This window comes from Carya illinoinensis, chromosome 16 (assembly GCF_018687715.1).
Source record: "Carya illinoinensis cultivar Pawnee chromosome 16, C.illinoinensisPawnee_v1, whole genome shotgun sequence".
Classification (NCBI taxonomy): Eukaryota; Viridiplantae; Streptophyta; class Magnoliopsida; order Fagales; family Juglandaceae; genus Carya; species Carya illinoinensis.
In genome coordinates this window covers 30,162,013-30,179,781 of record NC_056767.1, presented here as the reverse complement: position 1 = coordinate 30,179,781, position 17,769 = coordinate 30,162,013, and the positions used below count along the sequence as shown (strand labels likewise).

At 46.7% G+C, this 17,769-nt stretch overlaps 1 protein-coding gene across 6 annotated transcripts in view; it reads right to left on the bottom strand.

The window, feature by feature from the left end:
- LOC122299783 overlaps positions 1–17,769 on the bottom strand; it is a 33,888-nt gene that overhangs the window by 8,381 nt on the left and 7,738 nt on the right. For 5 of the 6 annotated variants that reach the window (XM_043110220.1, XM_043110219.1, XM_043110222.1 and 2 more), the window contains exons 4-5: positions 14,401–14,538; positions 14,121–14,264 (exon numbers count right to left, since the gene is read on the bottom strand). In XM_043110220.1, the coding sequence (XP_042966154.1) occupies positions 14,121–14,264; positions 14,401–14,538 (282 nt within the window). The remainder of the gene's footprint in view (positions 1–14,120; positions 14,265–14,400; positions 14,539–17,769) is intronic. The other variant, XM_043110221.1, reaches the window with a different exon arrangement.

The window sequence follows — 17,769 nt, the reverse complement described above, 5'->3', positions numbered from 1 at the left end:
CGAACAAAGAAGGGAACACTTTCCTAAGTGTCACATCTCTACTCGCCATCCAGTGCAGCTAAACCATTTCCCGCTTGGTCATCTAAGCCAATGCTTCGCACTCGCATTGAGTAACAAAGGAGGAAACACCTCTCCTAAATCTCCCATATCTCTTTGCAACCCAGCGCGCCTAAATTCATCTCCCGTTTGGTCATCTAAGCTAATGCTTCGTGCTCTCATTGGTGAACAAAGGAGGAAACACATTTCCTAAATGTCCCATCTCTCCTTAACGCCCAGCACGGTTAGGTTCATCTCCCGCCTGGTCATTTGAGACTAAATATTTCCACTTCCAAACAATGGCCGATAGTCCTTTCATTCAAATCAAAGGGCATGGCAAGTGCACAAAAAGGAAAAAAAAAAAAAAGAGGAGGGAAACAGAAAATGCACATCTTCACAGACACCAACAAGAGTATAAATAAAAAAGACGAATGTCACTCGAAACGATGGGAGCCAAAAATATTTGTACAATGTATACATTGTGCAAAACAATACAACAATAGCAATGGAAAATTAGTTTTCGGCAGTAGGGCTTGAAAGGCATTGGCCATCAGGTCTCTACCCAAGGAGTCGAGGAACTCATGAGCCTCTTGATAAGGCTTGAATATCCCTAACTCTAGGGCCCTCAAGTCAACATGGGGGTTCGACAATGAATACTAAGTGGTGGAGGCAAGCTTGGAACCCAATCCCTTCACCTATTCTTGCAGGAGCTCATCTTTTTCTTCGCAATGGCATACTTAGTATCCAAGACAGGATTGTCCCTTGTGAACACTGCGTCCCAGAATTCAAGCTCCTCTTTCTCAGCCTTGAGGTTGTCGAGCTCCAAGCTCATATCCAATCGAGCATCCTCAGCTTCTGAGAAAGAGGCGACGTAATTGAGAAAACGCTGTTGGGTTTCTTTTAACTCCTTGCCCAGACAGGACACTCAAATCCGCTTCAGATTCCTCTCCCCTATCAGGGCTTCAACCTCTTAAGTGTTTTTGGGACACTTCCTCCCTTGATTGGCCCAAGTCCTTCTGTAAGACACATGGGCAAGCACCTTTTTGCAAAGCCAGGCAATGTCTCCTTCCAGAGACTGGTTATAATTGTTGACCATGGCAAAAGTCCGCTTAGCTTGGTCTCTCTCCACCCTGAGCTTAATTATCTTGCAATAAGTCTGCTCAACATAGCTCAGTAGTATGGGGCCTCCTTCTCCAAGTTAGCCGACAGATCATCAACCTTTTATCAGACAAAGCGAGTTAATTAGCAACAAAAAAGAGTAAGAGAACCTAATAAGAGTTAGCAAGAAAGTTTACCAAAGAGAGGAAATCCTTGAGCTGGTTGGCCATCCCACATATGAACTTGGCCCTAGCCTTGTCTATATCGAACTCGGAGATATGAGATCTAGAGGGACTGGGGCATCCTGAGGAATTGTGCTCCTCGCCTCAAGGAGCTAACCTTGAGCTGTAAAGTGGCCCTAGGGAAAGTGGTTGAAAATGAGGCAATGGTGGTGCCGAGGCTCCCACAGGTTCGAATCATTGGCCATTTCGCCACTGGGCCACAACAAAGGTCCTTCGCTTGCAAGATCAATAGGACTTGCATGTCTGTCTCCTCATCCCCACCTTGCGGAGGAAACAAAGAAGATATCCCCTGAAGGGCGAAGAGGGAATCGAAACCTTGTACTTGCTATGGGCCACATGATCATCCCGAACGAGACCTTTACAACCAAAAAGCATGGCGAGCACCTCACCATCAAAGACTATGGAAGGCACCTCAAAAATAAATGTTCGACTAGGCGATATTTTCCAAAGCAACAGGGGCGCTACTAGCCTCTTCAAGACGCTCCATGGGAGTTGGGCTTTTGGAAACACCAGAAATCAGATTGAGTAGGGCTTCAAAGAATGCCATCTATAAATCTGCTTGGTCCTGGTCGAGAACTTTCATCAGCCCTTGGTCGCCAGGCAGGATGGAAGGGAGATCTAGGGTTGGTGAAACAAACTGAGCATCTGGCATTGGAAACTCGAAGTCCAACGTTGCTGCTAGATCAGTGCCTGCTTGATCCATAATAGCATCAAAACCATCTGAGTCAAGAGAATTCTCTATAACAGGGGCTAGGATGACTGGAAGTGGCGGGGCCTATCGCTACTAGCCTACCAATGGGTGAGGAGCCCGCTGTTCAAACTTCAGGCAATCACGAGCTTCCTTCGGTGTTCGAGCCTCCCCTTGCCCTCACAGCGAGGTCTATTTTCTCTCCTTATCCCAAGAAACAACAAGGCCCCTCATAAAATGGCAACCAACCACGAGAGATTGATTCAGCATCACCAAAAGCTAACCTAGGAGTAAACCAGTTGTATGCAAGCTTGCTCTCACTCAGAAAGAGTCACAGTAATCACCTTGTCATTAGGAAAAGTCTCTACATAGCCCGAACAAGGAACTCTTGCTTGGTGACTTCGCTACTAGGGAATTCCCACCCTTTGCCAGACATAGAAGAATTTGTGCTGTTAGTTTTTAGTGTCAGAGTAATAGCTCTCAAATCAAGCGACTTGGTATTTGGACTAGGAACTAAAGCTATAGATGTTGGCCTCCAAGGATCAAATCCCATGAGTAACTACAAACTCTTGGGCAATCAAATCTGGATATTCCTTGCGGGTGGGCTCCACCACCATGCACCATACAGTGTAGCATGACATCAAGATCCTCCACGCATTGAGGTATAGCTGGGTAGTGGCCATGCCCAAAAATTCCAGAATGTCACGAACAAGGCAACAGAAAAGGAGTCTCAGCTCGTGCAAAAAGGTGCTAGTGTGCTGAGCGACCATCTCAACAAGCTCCTCTGAGTTAATGGCCCTACGATAGGAACCTGGGACTTCCAAAACAACTGAGTCTAGCACCCCATATGTATCCCTTAGCACCCTGAGGTTGGCCGAACTAGTGGTGGAGGACCAGTCGCACCCTTCATAGTAAGGGGGTTGCTACGGGAAGAAGACTTGGGCCTCTTGTGACGCCCCCAAAATCCCCACGCCCGAACACGGGGAAATTGAGACGTCCGGATGGTGACAACCCGGATCACCATCCTATCGTCGGGTGCCAAGTGTGTGCAAGGCAGCAAAAGTGTACAGAGATACACGCAGCGGATAAGAAAGTCATAACTAAGTACCAGAATTTTTCTTAACATAAAACAAGCTGTTTAAAACGTACATAGATAAAATATTACATATACCACAAATACAGTTTTAAACAAACAAAAAGATAACATCAGCAACCCGGCGGAGCCGCATCCTCGGGCTCAGCCTCTTCCTCCTCAACCTCATCTCCTGCACCAAAAGCTACGGAACCACGAATGGTACCGCAGGTAAGTAAAACCCAAACACTACCAGATAAAAACACATATAACTCAAACAAGATGCATGAAACATGCCCAATGCACAAACCCGTAAAACACAAGTTTTCCACGCACGCCAAAAGACACATTTGACATCTCAAACCATTATCCAATTTTAACCGTATGCACCATGACCTCCCCTAGGGGTCATCCGCACACCCTGGCTCCAGTGTCACACCGCAGAGTACCGCCACGCATGTGACACCCAACGAGCGATGCCCAGTTCCGCGCCCCGCGCGTGCGTAGCCAAGCATCCTCTAGCCCTCGCCAGCGAAGGGCCACGGAGTCGGTGAGTAGGCCGATGCCCGGTTCCGCGCCCGGCGCGTTCGTAGCCAAGCACCCCCTAGTCCCGCTCCCATTATCGCTTTCGATAACTCAGGGGACATCACTCAGTTTATTCCGCTCCCGAGTGACCAGAGGAGCTCCACCGAGATAATAACCCATCCCGGCTTGGGCTCGTGATACACACGCACCTGCAACACACTCACGCCAAAACACAGGCTTTTCTCATAAACCCACAACACACGTGCATGCATCATGTAATGCCATAACAAAACACATTAAAATGATCCAATCACATAAATCAAATAATCAAGCAACTCCATCCTCCATCCATCCGACCCCCGAAACTCCTCGGACTCAGTCCGGAATCAACAACCAACAACAGATAATAAATAAATTGAATGAGCAATATATATTTAAATCTGAAAATAGGGTTTGGAAAATACTTACAGCGCTATACGGCAATTTTAGAAAACACGAGGCGTTGCAAACGGCGGAAAAAAACAGCAACGTCACAGTGAAAATTCACTGTGGCCGTGGGTCCGAAAAACCCACTTTTGAACGGGGACAAACTAGGTCACGAAATTGATAGGGAATGGTCTAGGGATGGTTGTGAAGCTATTGGAAGTGACGGACGGCCGTGGGTGGCGGCGGAATGGCCGGAAATGGCCGGATTACCCAAAACGGAAACTAAGCTCGTAGGAGCTGTTCCGGTGGTCGTTGGAGGCCGGAAATGGGTGGGTTAGGACGGCAAGGAGTCGGTGATGAAGTGGTGAAGAAATGGTGGCCGGAGGTGGAGCGACGGCGGCGGATCGGAGCAAAATCCGTGCGCCCTTTGGAAGCTTTTTCCGGCCAAATGGCCGGCCGGTTGGGGGTGGGTTTTGGAGGGAAGGTAGACCGGAAGGAGAGGAAGAGAATGGGACCGGTGGGAGGCCGAACGGTGGCCGGACGGCGGCGATAGGGCTTAGGGAAGGTGACGCCGGCGTAGGGAGAGAGAGAGAAGAGAGAGAAAGCACGGGGGGGGGTGACCGGGTCGAGCGGGAGAGAGGAGAGAGAAAAGAAAGAGAAAAAAGAAAAAGAAGAAAAAAGAAAAGAAGGGAAAAAGAAAAAAGGAAAAAGAAAAAAAGAAAAAAAGATGTGAAAAGAAATGAGGTCCAGTCCTCACTCCGGGAAAAAGAAACAAACCGCCAAAAAGATTAAAACCACAAAAACAACTAAAAGAAATAAAACACAACCTCAAATAAATTAAAATAAATTAAAAACCGACTTTAAAAACGCAATTAAAATAAAATAAAATATCTGATATATTAATTAAAATAAAAACAATTATTTCAGCGAAAATACACTTAAAAGCGGGTCATCACATCCTCCCCTCCTTAAAAACAATTTCGTCCTCGAAATTGCAAGATCACCACCAACTTAAACCAAGCCACACAAACGCACATGAACCAACTGAGACCAAGATTAAAATTACATACCTTCATCATTCAAACAAATCTGGATATAGCTCCCTCATGTCCGCTGCTCGCTCCCAAGAGAAGTCTTGAGCTAACGGATCTCCCCAAGCCACTTTAACCAACGGTATCGTCTTGGACCTCAATTGTTGCTCCTTCCAATCCAAAATCTGCGACGGAACAACCTCGTAAGTGAGATCCGGTTGCAACTGAATACCTGCTGGGTCAACGAAACGTGGCTCTTGCTGCCCAAAGCTCTTCTTCAGGGATGACACGTGGAAGACATCATGAACATCCCCAAAATAATCCGGCAAAGCAACTCTATAGGCAACGGACCCTACTCTCTCCAGAATCTGAAAAGGGCCGACGTACCTCGGATCTAGTTTCCTTTTCTTACCAAAACGCTTAACACCTCTCATGGGAGAGACTTTAAGATAAACCCAATCACCAACTTCAAATGACAATTCTCTCCTCCTGGTATCCGCGTAGCTTTTCTGGCGACTCTGAGCTGCCGCCATTTTTTCTCTGATGATCCGGACTTGGCTTTGCATTTCCTGAATTATTTCGGGTCCAATTACCCTACTCTCCCCAACTTCATCCCAACACAAGGGCGACCTACACTTTCTCCCATAAAGAGCTTCATAGGGAGCCATCTGAATGGTCGCATGGTAGCTGTTATTGTAGGCAAACTCAATGAGCGGCAAATGATTTTCCCAACTCCCTTGGAATTCCAGGGCACATGCTCGCAACATGTCTTCCAGAGTCTGGATGGTGCGCTCTGACTGGCCATCTGTCTGCGGGTGATAAGCAGTACTGAACTTCAACTTAGTACCCAAAGCTGCCTGCAAACTCTTCCAGAACTGCGACGTAAACCTCGGGTCTCGATCCGACACTATACTCTTCGGTACACCGTGTAGTCGCACTATCTCCTTGACATACAAACGAGTCAACTTACCCAAAGAGTCAGTGTTGTTAACAGGCAGAAAATGAGCACTCTTCGTTAACCGGTCCACAATCACCCAAACAGAATTCTTCCCACTAGGTGTTCTCGGCAAACCCACTACGAAATCCATCGTGATGTCATCCCACTTCCACTCAGGAATAGGGAGGGGTTGGAGCATACCTGCAGGTCTCTGATGCTCGGCCTTTACCTGACGACACGTGTGGCATTTCTCCACATATAAGGCAACGTCCTTCTTCATTCCATCCCACCAGTAATTTTTCTTCAAGTCTCGATACATCTTTGTACTGCCGGGATGAACTGAATACGGGGCCGCATGAGCTTCCGCCATGATTCGTTCTTTGAAATCTGCGTCCTTCGGGATCACTCTGCGATCTCGGAACCGAAGTACCCCATCACTATCCATGCTATAGTGCAACGGCCCTCGAGATTTTCGGACTCTTTTCCTGATGTTCAGCAGCTTCTGATCCTTTCTTTGGAGAGCTTTCAATTCTTCAAAATCTATTACCCGAATGTCCAGAACCGAAGACAAAATCTCTACTTGCTGCGAACTCTCTATAAGGAGCCTTCTCATCCCATAAAGTAACGAATCCATTTCTGACGGTTCGGCTTCATCCTCCAAATGAGACTTCCGGCTCAAAGCATCAGCAACTATGTTAGCCTTCCCCGGGTGGTACTTGATCTCACACTGATAGTCACTGATTAGCTCTAGCCAACGCCTCTGCCTCATATTCAAATTTTTCTGGGAAAACAAATGCTTCAAGCTCTTATGATCAGTAAATACCTCACAAGCTTCCCCATACAAGAAATGCCGCCAGATCTTGAGTGCAAAAACGATCGCAGCCAACTCTAGATCATGCGTCGGATAATTCTTCTCATGGTCCTTAAGCTGACGAGATGCATAGGCTACAACCCGTCCTTCCTGCATAAGGACACAACCCAAACCGAACTTAGACGCATCACTGAAGACTACAAACGGCTTATGCGGTTCTGGGAGTGCTAACACTGGTGCCGTCGTCAGCCTGTTCTTCAATTCCTGGAAGCTTCTCTCACATTTTTCTGACCAAACAAATTCTGTATTCTTCCGAGTCAAAGCTGTGAGAGGTCCGGATAAGCGAGCAAAACCCTCTACAAACCTTCGGTAGTAACCGGCGAGCCCCAAGAAACTCCTGATCTCGCGTACAGTAGTTGGGCGTGGCCATGACAAAATGGCTTCTACCTTACTGGGATCAACTGCCACTCCACCCTGAGAAATTACATGCCCAAGAAATTTAACTTCTTCCAACCAGAACTCACACTTGCTGAGCTTGGCGTACAACTGGTGTTCTCTCAATTTCTCAAGTACCAAACTAAGATGATACACATGCTCTTCAATATCTCGGGAATAAATCAGTATATCATCAATAAATACTACCACGAAAGAATCCAGATAAGGTTGGAACACCCGATTCATTAAATCCATGAAAGCGGCAGGAGCATTAGCTAGCCCAAATGGCATCACCTTAAATTCATAGTGTCCATACCTCGACCTGAAGGCAGTTTTCGGCACATCCTGCTCTCTGATTCTCAGCTGGTAGTATCCTGACCTCAGATCAATTTTAGAGAACACCGCTGCTCCTTGAAGTTGGTCAAACAAGTCATCAATCCGCGGGAGAGGGTATTTATTTTTGATGGTCACCTTGTTCAACTCCCTATAGTCAATGCACATACGAAGGGTTCCATCTTTCTTTTTAACAAATAAAACTGGAGCACCCCACGGCGACGTACTAGGCTGAATAAACCCCTTCTCTACTAATTCTTGCAACTGAGTCTTCAACTCTTTCAATTCAGCCGGTGCCATGCGGTAAGGAGCCTTATGCACAGGAGCCGCTCCAGGTTCCAAGTCTATAACAAACTCCATCTCTCGCACGGGGGGTAGTCCGGGCAAGTCATCCACAAACACATCGGGGAACTCTTCCACAACTGGAATGTCTGCCAAGGACTTCTTCTCAGACGGCGTGGACACCATCTGGACCAAGAATGCATCCGCTCCCCATGCAATCTCTCTTCTTGCCTGTATCGCCGATATAATCATCGGCTTTTCTTTTAATCTACTCCCCGCAAATTCCAGACAATCACCATCCGGAAGCTGAAAGCTAATTGTCCGACTTCTGCAATTAATAGTCGCAGAATATCGGTATAGCCAATCCATCCCGAGGATGATATCAAAACCCAACAGCTTGAATACCACCAGATCAGCATCCAAAAATCTTCCCTCAAAATTTAACGGGCAACCCAAAGCAACCTTGGAACACCACACCATCTCGCCGTCGGGCAGCGCCACTACCATAGCCTTCGGCAACGGTTCCGTGACCAAGTTACACACCCGAGCAAATGTGGAAGACACAAACGATCGTGAAGCACCAGAATCAAACAAGGTACAAGCATAAAACTCATACAAACGAACTCTTCCTGAACCAAACACACAACCCATAAAATCCAAAAAAAACAGCGAAGAAACCCAATATACCAAAAATAAATCCAACTTAAAAGATTAAATTAATCCATACCTGTGATTACTCCAGCATCATGGGTCGCTGGTGCCTCATCGTCCACCTCTCCGGGCGTGACAGCATAAACCCGGGCTTGCACTGCTTGTCTCGGGTTGGTTCTTCCACCGTGTCTACCTCCACGGCTTCCTTGAGCTCTAACGGGGCAATCCCGAACTATATGTCCCACTTGACCGCACCGATAACACTGGGGTCCGCTACTCGTGCGACACTCGCCCTCATGAGCTCTATTACAAACCCCACAAACAGGCATACGTCCTCCCATGCGAACACTGGAGGATGCTTGAGATCGGGTTCCAGTCCGCTGAACAAACTTCTGAGGCGAACCCGAGCTGCTTCCTTCACCAGAAAAACTCCGCCTCTTTTGCCCTGAAGGGGATCCCATACACAGATTATTTTCCCGCTCTATAAGGGTGGCCACATCCACTAACTCCTGAAAAGTGGATATCCGATGGCTGACCACCAATCGGCGTATATCAGGGCGTAGTCCCTCCTGAAAACGCTCAGCTCGCAGCTCCTCTGTGGCAACAAGATGAGGAGCAAACCGCTCCAGTTCTATGAACCTCCGGGCGTATTGTTCCACTGTTGCGCCCCCTTGGACCAGATTAGAGAATTCTCTTGCCTTTTGCTTCCTTACCGATGCGGGAAAGAAGCGGTCATTGAATTCCTTCTTGAAACGCTGACAGGTCACCGCAGCGAAAGATCCCAGCTCAGCTTCCAACATCACCCTCCTGGTATCCCACCAATCAGAAGCGATACCTTGTAAGAGGTAGCTGGCATAGAGTACTTGTTGTGCTTCAGTGCACCCACTCACCTCAAAAGTCTTCTCCAAATCTTTGATCCATTTCCCAGCCTGAAGTGGATCCTCATTCCCATTGAAGTGTGGAGTCCTATGCGCCAAAAAGCGCTCATAGGTGCACCCAGCTTGCACCATGCTACTGGACCCTCCTTGATACATCCAAGGCCCTCCCTGATATGGCCAGGGACCTCCTGGTTATGGCCAATACATTCCCTGTGGCGGACAAGGCTCTCCTGACGGTGGATAGGGCCCTCCTGATGGTGGATAAGGCCCTCCTGATGGTGGCCAAGGACCTTGTGGTGGCCAAGGCCCTGCCTGTTGTGGCCTAATATTCTGTTGCATGAACTCCGTCATCTGCCGAATTGCTTCGGCTATGGAGTCATCCCTGGATGTATTGTCTTGCGGTTCCTGAGTATTTTTCCTTGGTCTACCTGGTCTCCCCATAATTCTGTCACAACACCACTCTTGACCCTCCTTTAAGAAAACAAACAAAAACCATCATAAAACCAACAAAACAAAACAGCACCACGCAACAAGAAACAAAAGAAACCCGCGTGCCAAATCATAACTAAATAAAACAAGCAAACAAACATAAACAAATAAAACAAATAAAACAACTATACTTAACATAATTTTAAAACACAACTTTAAAAACATTCTGGTACTACCTACGGGACTTATGGTTTTACCCAGAGCCAAACCGCTCTGATACCACCTGTGACGCCCCCAAAATCCCCACGCCCGAACACGGGGAAATTGAGACGTCCGGATGGTGACAACCCGGATCACCATCCTATCGTCGGGTGCCAAGTGTGTGCAAGGCAGCAAAAGTGTACAGAGATACACGCAGCGGATAAGAAAGTCATAACTAAGTACCAGAATTTTTCTTAACATAAAACAAGCTGTTTAAAACGTACATAGATAAAATATTACATATACCACAAATACAGTTTTAAACAAACAAAAAGATAACATCAGCAACCCGGCGGAGCCGCATCCTCGGGCTCAGCCTCTTCCTCCTCAACCTCATCTCCTGCACCAAAAGCTACGGAACCACGAATGGTACCGCAGGTAAGTAAAACCCAAACACTACCAGATAAAAACACATATAACTCAAACAAGATGCATGAAACATGCCCAATGCACAAACCCGTAAAACACAAGTTTTCCACGCACGCCAAAAGACACATTTGACATCTCAAACCATTATCCAATTTTAACCGTATGCACCATGACCTCCCCTAGGGGTCATCCGCACACCCTGGCTCCAGTGTCACACCGCAGAGTACCGCCACGCATGTGACACCCAACGAGCGATGCCCAGTTCCGCGCCCCGCGCGTGCGTAGCCAAGCATCCTCTAGCCCTCGCCAGCGAAGGGCCACGGAGTCGGTGAGTAGGCCGATGCCCGGTTCCGCGCCCGGCGCTTTCGTAGCCAAGCACCCCCTAGTCCCGCTCCCATTATCGCTTTCGATAACTCAGGGGACATCACTCAGTTTATTCCGCTCCCGAGTGACCAGAGGAGCTCCACCGAGATAATAACCCATCCCGGCTTGGGCTCGTGATACACACGCACCCGCAACACACTCACGCCAAAACACAGGCTTTTCTCATAAACCCACAACACACGTGCATGCATCATGTAATGCCATAACAAAGCACATTAAAATGATCCAATCACATAAATCAAATAATCAAGCAACTCCATCCTCCATCCATCCGACCCCCGAAACTCCTCGGACTCAGTCCGGAATCAACAACCAACAACAGATAATAAATAAATTGAATGAGCAATATATATTTAAATCTGAAAATAGGGTTTGGAAAATACTTACAGCGCTATACGGCAATTTTAGAAAACACGAGGCGTTGCAAACGGCGGAAAAAAACAGCAACGTCACAGTGAAAATTCACTGTGGCCGTGGGTCCGAAAAACCCACTTTTGAACGGGGACAAACTAGTTCACGAAATTGATAGGGAATGGTCTAGGGATGGTTGTGAAGCTATTGGAAGTGACGGACGGCCGTGGGTGGCGGCGGAATGGCCGGAAATGGCCGGATTACCCAAAACGGAAACTAAGCTCGTAGGAGCTGTTCCGGTGGTCGTTGGAGGCCGGAAATGGGTGGGTTAGGACGGCAAGGAGTCGGTGATGAAGTGGTGAAGAAATGGTGGCCGGAGGTGGAGCGACGGCGGCGGATCGGAGCAAAATCCGTGCGCCCTTTGGAAGCTTTTTCCGGCCAAATGGCCGGCCGGTTGGGGGTGGGTTTTGGAGGGAAGGTAGACCGGAAGGAGAGGAAGAGAATGGGACCGGTGGGAGGCCGAACGGTGGCCGGACGGCGGCGGTAGGGCTTAGGGAAGGTGACGCCGGCGTAGGGAGAGAGAGAGAAGAGAGAGAAAGCACGGGGGGGGGGGTGACCGGGTCGAGCGGGAGAGAGGAGAGAGAAAAGAAAGAGAAAAAAGAAAAAGAAGAAAAAAGAAAAGAAGGGAAAAAGAAAAAAGGAAAAAGAAAAAAAGAAAAAAAGATGTGAAAAGAAATGAGGTCCAGTCCTCACTCCGGGAAAAAGAAACAAACCGCCAAAAAGATTAAAACCACAAAAACAACTAAAAGAAATAAAACACAACCTCAAATAAATTAAAATAAATTAAAAACCGACTTTAAAAACGCAATTAAAATAAAATAAAATATCTGATATATTAATTAAAATAAAAACAATTATTTCAGCGAAAATACACTTAAAAGCGGGTCATCACACCTCTTCAGGGACTCAACCACAGTGAGGGGAACACGATTCCCTTGAAGAAAGCCTAGATGTGTTTCTAGGAGCCATTGAAGATAGGATGAAGAAGCAATGATAAAAAGAGGGACAGTGGAGCTTATGGATAGAGAACAAACAGAAGAAGAAAGTAAAAACTAAGGCAGAGTAGAAGACATTCAGAAAAAGGGAAGGGGTATAAATAAGGGATAGGTGATGATTGAGTAGCCCTAATGAGCGACTGACAAGTGTATGAGGAATGAAAATGTCACTAAGAGTTCCCACAATCCACGCAACGTGATAGGATTTGGGTACAAAGTGTTAGTTCCATATCCTGAGACATGGGAATGTGTAACGCCAAGGAGATTTATGAGGATAAGGACAAAACTGTCGTGGGTAATAAAATTTCTTGCCATGCCCACGTCGCAAGAATTCATGGGGCAATTGAAAGGACATAGTTGTCCCTTGCCATTCTGGGCCTGGCCCGATTTACCAAGGCTAAAAGCCCATATATTAAAGACTCAACGTATGGCAAGAAAAAGGACCAGACTAGCATAGGAAAGATGGGAGAGCACCCATACAGACACACCTCCAGCCAGACAGCATTAAAAGGAGATCTCTCTGACAGGGGTTACCACATTAAATGTGACATGATGCCGCTCCCAAGCACAAGGACTCGGCATAATTCGGGACCTTGTCCCTGATAGAGGCTACCACATTAAATGGGATGACATGCCGACTGGAGCAGGGGTGGACATCCAAGGTACACAAAGAATAGTGACCCCATTGAAAGATGGAAGTATAAAAGCCTTCGTACATGTACAATTCGATGATATGTTATCACACACCCTCTTTCTCTGAAACGGAAACTGACTTAGACATTGGAGGTGTTTTCCGATACTTTAGGCCACCAAACTTCCTTGTCTCAAGTTGGACATAGAGACAAGTGGGGTGTGAAACACGTCCTTAACAAACGGTGCATTCTTGAATCCGTTTGCCAGTCACCCACAAACCAACCAAACAAAATTCAACCACCAATCCAGAAAAACAATCACAAATCCAAAAATCTGGCCAACAATCAACTAGATATTGACCACCCATTGATATGTGCAAATATGTGTGTAGATATGAAAGAGATCCATGGCACTCATAGGCCCATGATAGTGCCATGGTTATGAATATATTATAATATTCATTATAAATTATATTTATATGTACTGTATCATAAGCATTTGACATATAATAAAAAAAAAACAATATATATTATCGATCAAAGCCCATTATATATATATATATATATATATATGATTCCTTTGATATTTAAAATTAATAGAATTGAGTATATAGCGTCCGCACATTAGATCATCATGATACCTTTTTTTTTTTAGCACATTAGATCATGATACTTAGTATATATAAACGTACAAGTTACAGTTAATTAAAGTCAATGAATATTATAAACAAATAATACCAAGTACAAATTCCAGACTCATAAGCGGGCCTGAGGATCAAATCTCTTTGAAAAAAAAGTGATCAGAGTAGCCTTTTATTTTCATGGAGTCCACATATTTTTAAAAAGCCTGTACGCATAATATTACTCGGTATTTGTACAAATTAATCATTATTAATAAATCATATGTACATCGATCCAGGGCGTTGATGTCACGTACCACGATAATTAATTCAGATTAATTTGTGTCATTTAGTAACAGAATATTCGATGTGATCATACGTACATACGTACATACATACATTTGTTATCATTACAAGAAAAATGATCTTTTACGGCTAATTTATAGCGGCGAAAAGATTATTAACAACCAAATTTGGTTGCTAATAGTCTTTTCGCTGCTATAAATTAGTCGTAAAAGGTCATTTTTCTTGTAGTGTATAATATATATATAGAGCCATTAATATATATGCGTACCTTTTATTCCAAATGGTAACAGAAATATTCCCTTGAGTTCACTGGTGAAATTGTAGAGAAGCCATGAACTGATCCACATTGACCATGAAATGATCAACATTGACTTGGAATATGCGAGCTTGAAATATGGCCTAGAAAAGATGCCTGCAAGATTGAAAAAGGCAAATTAGATGCATGCGTACGGCCTCATGTATCAATATTAATATTAGTACGTAATTAAAACACACACACTTATCTCCTAGCCTCTCGGCTACCCTTGAGAGCATGTAATTTTGTTTACCTCCATGATCATGATCATCATCATGTCTTCCTGAATATTCGTCTGGTGATCTATTACTCTCAACGTCTGTGCCTATGGTCGGATCTGATTCATTTGCATGTATTCCTTCGCCAGTTCCATTTGTTCCAGAAGTAGATGCTAATTAAGGGAAAAAAAAAAAAACAAATTAAATAACTGTATATATATACATCTAATTTGTTCTGTTAGGGGATATTTTCGTCAGGACCCATAGCCTATAATACTGCCTCAGGCCCATTATTTCGTCAGGCCCCATGAGTCGTGAAAACATCGGCCCAAGCCTAGAAAGGCCCCCTTTGGTAGCCTGGGGCAGGTCCCATACCCATGCAAGTCAGGCGGGCTCCAGACCTGTGCAAATCGGAGGTAATCATCAACATTGGGATGAGACGTTGCAGAAGGATGCGGGAAACCATAATTGGGAAAAAGGCAAAGAGATAGCACCAAGCAACTCTACCAGAGACCCACGCCACATTAAATGACTGACACCAAGAAAACTACGCCAACTCTACCAGAGACCCACGCCACATTAAATGACTGACACCAAGAAAACTACGCCGCATTAAATGCAGCATGGTGGTAGAGACTCCGGGAAGAGGTGTCCCTCTACCTTATAACACAGGGCATGGCCCACCTGACCTAAAAGACCAGGTATAAAGGTCGCCCAAAACTGCGAGGTAAGGGAATTGAACTCAAATCTGTTATGAATTATACTCAATTGTCATCTTCTTCTTTAAAGCATTTTCGATCTCTATACTAACTTTGGCATCAGAGGTTCCCAGGGCCACTGCAAGGCCACCCCTCTCTTGCCTCAGGATCCAACTTGAGTGAAGACCCGGTCCAGCTGAGTGACCCAACCCAAAGGTGTACGAAATATGAAGTTAACATTTAGCGTCGTCAGTGGGATTCAACTAATCTTTCGGTCGAGCATGTCCTTCTTATGCCTGCGAGGACCCGTTCTTAGTTGGCATGGGAGCAGGATGAAGGCATGGCAAGCGACACAGAAGCAAAGTTGGCCGCTATGGAGCAACTCATTGAAAGACTCAATAACGAGGTGAAGGACCTTCGGGAGGAAAACTAGGCCCTTAAGGATACCTCCAGTGACTCGGTACATCAGGACAAGCCCAGTGCGAACACCATTCAAGAAAAGAGAATGAGGGTGACAATGCCTAGGATGAAAGGAAATGCATGCAGTAGGACCTGCTTAATCTTCAGGGAAAGTATGAGGAGGTATTGAGAAAGATGGGCAGCTTGTCCTTAGTAGACCAACTACTGGTCAGCACGGGCCTACCGTACAGCACACGGGTGATGGCGGCCCCATTGCTACCAAAGTTCCAAGTCCACCCATGGAAGTGTATGACAGGACTCGAGACCCAGTGGAGCACTTCGAGACCTTCAAGGCCCACATGACGATGCATGGGTACCCCTGGAAAGTGGCATGTAGAGACCTGCGAGAATGTGGTTTGGATCCTTGGCGCTTGGATCCATCAAGAACTTTGACGAGTTGGCCAGCCTGTTCCTCACTCACTTTATGGCCAGTCAAAGACGAAGACACTCGGCCGCTTACCTCCTCACCATCAAGCAAAAGGAAGATGAGAACCTGAAGGCTTACCTGGTCAAGTTCAACAATGAGTGGATGACTGCAAAAGACCAAGATGAGAAGATCACGCTGGTGGCGTTGCTCAAAGGGGTCTGGCCCCGATCGATGTTTGTGGCTGAGCTGGCAAAAAAGACTCCTGCCACCCTTCGAGAGTTTATGGATCAGGCCGATAACTTCACCAATGCAGAGGATACCCTCCACACCTTAACTAAGCCGTTGGTGGAGGGAGATGGAGGGAACGTGCAAAAAGGAAAAGGCCTTGACCAAAGGCCTCATCTGAGAGAAGATGGAACGTAAACAGCTAGAGTCGAGAAAGAAGGAGCTCGCTGTGAGAGGCATGCAAAACAAGTCAGATTGTTCGACGTTTACTGTCACCCAAGAGGAGGAGCGGCACTCTCTGGGGAAAAGTCGCTACTGCACCCACCATCGAACCACTTCTCACCACATCGAGGATTGCTGATCATCACTTCTCACCACTTCTCACCAAGAGGAGGAGCGGCACTCTCTGGAGAAAAGTTGCTACTGCACCCACCATCGAACCACTTCTCACCACATCGAGGAGTGCTGATCATCTCCAACAGGCTACCGTCCACCACGGTATTCACCTTCCCAGCGGAGAGAGCAGCCATGGAGGGGGCGTTCCAGGGAAAGCAGTCTCGCCCGGGAATACCAACACAGGAGGCGGGCGAGCCCAAGAAGAGGAGACACATAATGCCAACCGCCCCCACCCTCTTAGCAAGTGCACCAAACGGTTTCCCTTGCAGGGGAGATTCACACCATCGCGGGAGGCTTCATCAGTGAAGGGACAACCTCGTCCGGGAGAAAGGCCCACGCCATAGAGGCCCAATACCGAGAAGTTTACTCAGCCTCCTACCTACCTGCGAAGCTCCCCCGAACTGAGCCAGCTCCAGTAATCTCCTTCGGAGAAGCTGACGAGGATAGAGTATTCTATTCGCACGATGACGCACTGGTGGTCACCATGTAGGTCGCCAACTTCACCACAAGAAGAATCCTCATCGATAATGGCAACTCGGTAGACATCTTGTTCTGGGATGCATTCACCCTCATGGGGATAGACACAGCTTGGCTCCAACCAGCCCCAATGCTGGTTAAAGGCTTTTCAGGAGAAACGGTTCAGCCAGTGGGGACCATCACCCTCTCCTGAGGGAATGTCAAACCTCCCCCCGAGATCACGCACTTCAAGCGGGAAAGCTCCCCCGATGGAATGCTCTCTTGAGAGAATGAACCAAAGCTCCCCTGAGGGAAGAAACGAACCTCCCCCGTGGAAATACTCCTCGCGTGGGAAAGCCCCTGTCAAGGAAAGCTCCCCTGAGAGGATCACGATCCTCTCCTAAGAGGGAATGCCCTCGGGCATGAGAACACTCCCGTAAGGGAATGAACAAAGGCTCCCCTGAGGGAATGATTGACCTCTCCCAAGGAAATCATCTCGTGTCGGAAAGCTCCTGTAAGGGAATGAACAAAGGCTCCCCAGCGTGGGAAAGTTCCCCAAGGGAATAAACATGCTCCTCTCTCGGAGGAATGCGAAAGGTCCGGAGACCAGTTAAGCACGTAGAGGCCCTGAGGCCCCACCGCGCCGAGTCAACAAGACATGTTGGTGATGGTTAAGTTAAATTTACATGTATACACCTGCGCATAACCTTTGCAGTAAACTTGGTTGGGTTTGGCTTATACGCCGCTCGACCATCTATTGAAAATACACCAAGTCTACATGATGGCACATCGAGGGAATTTCC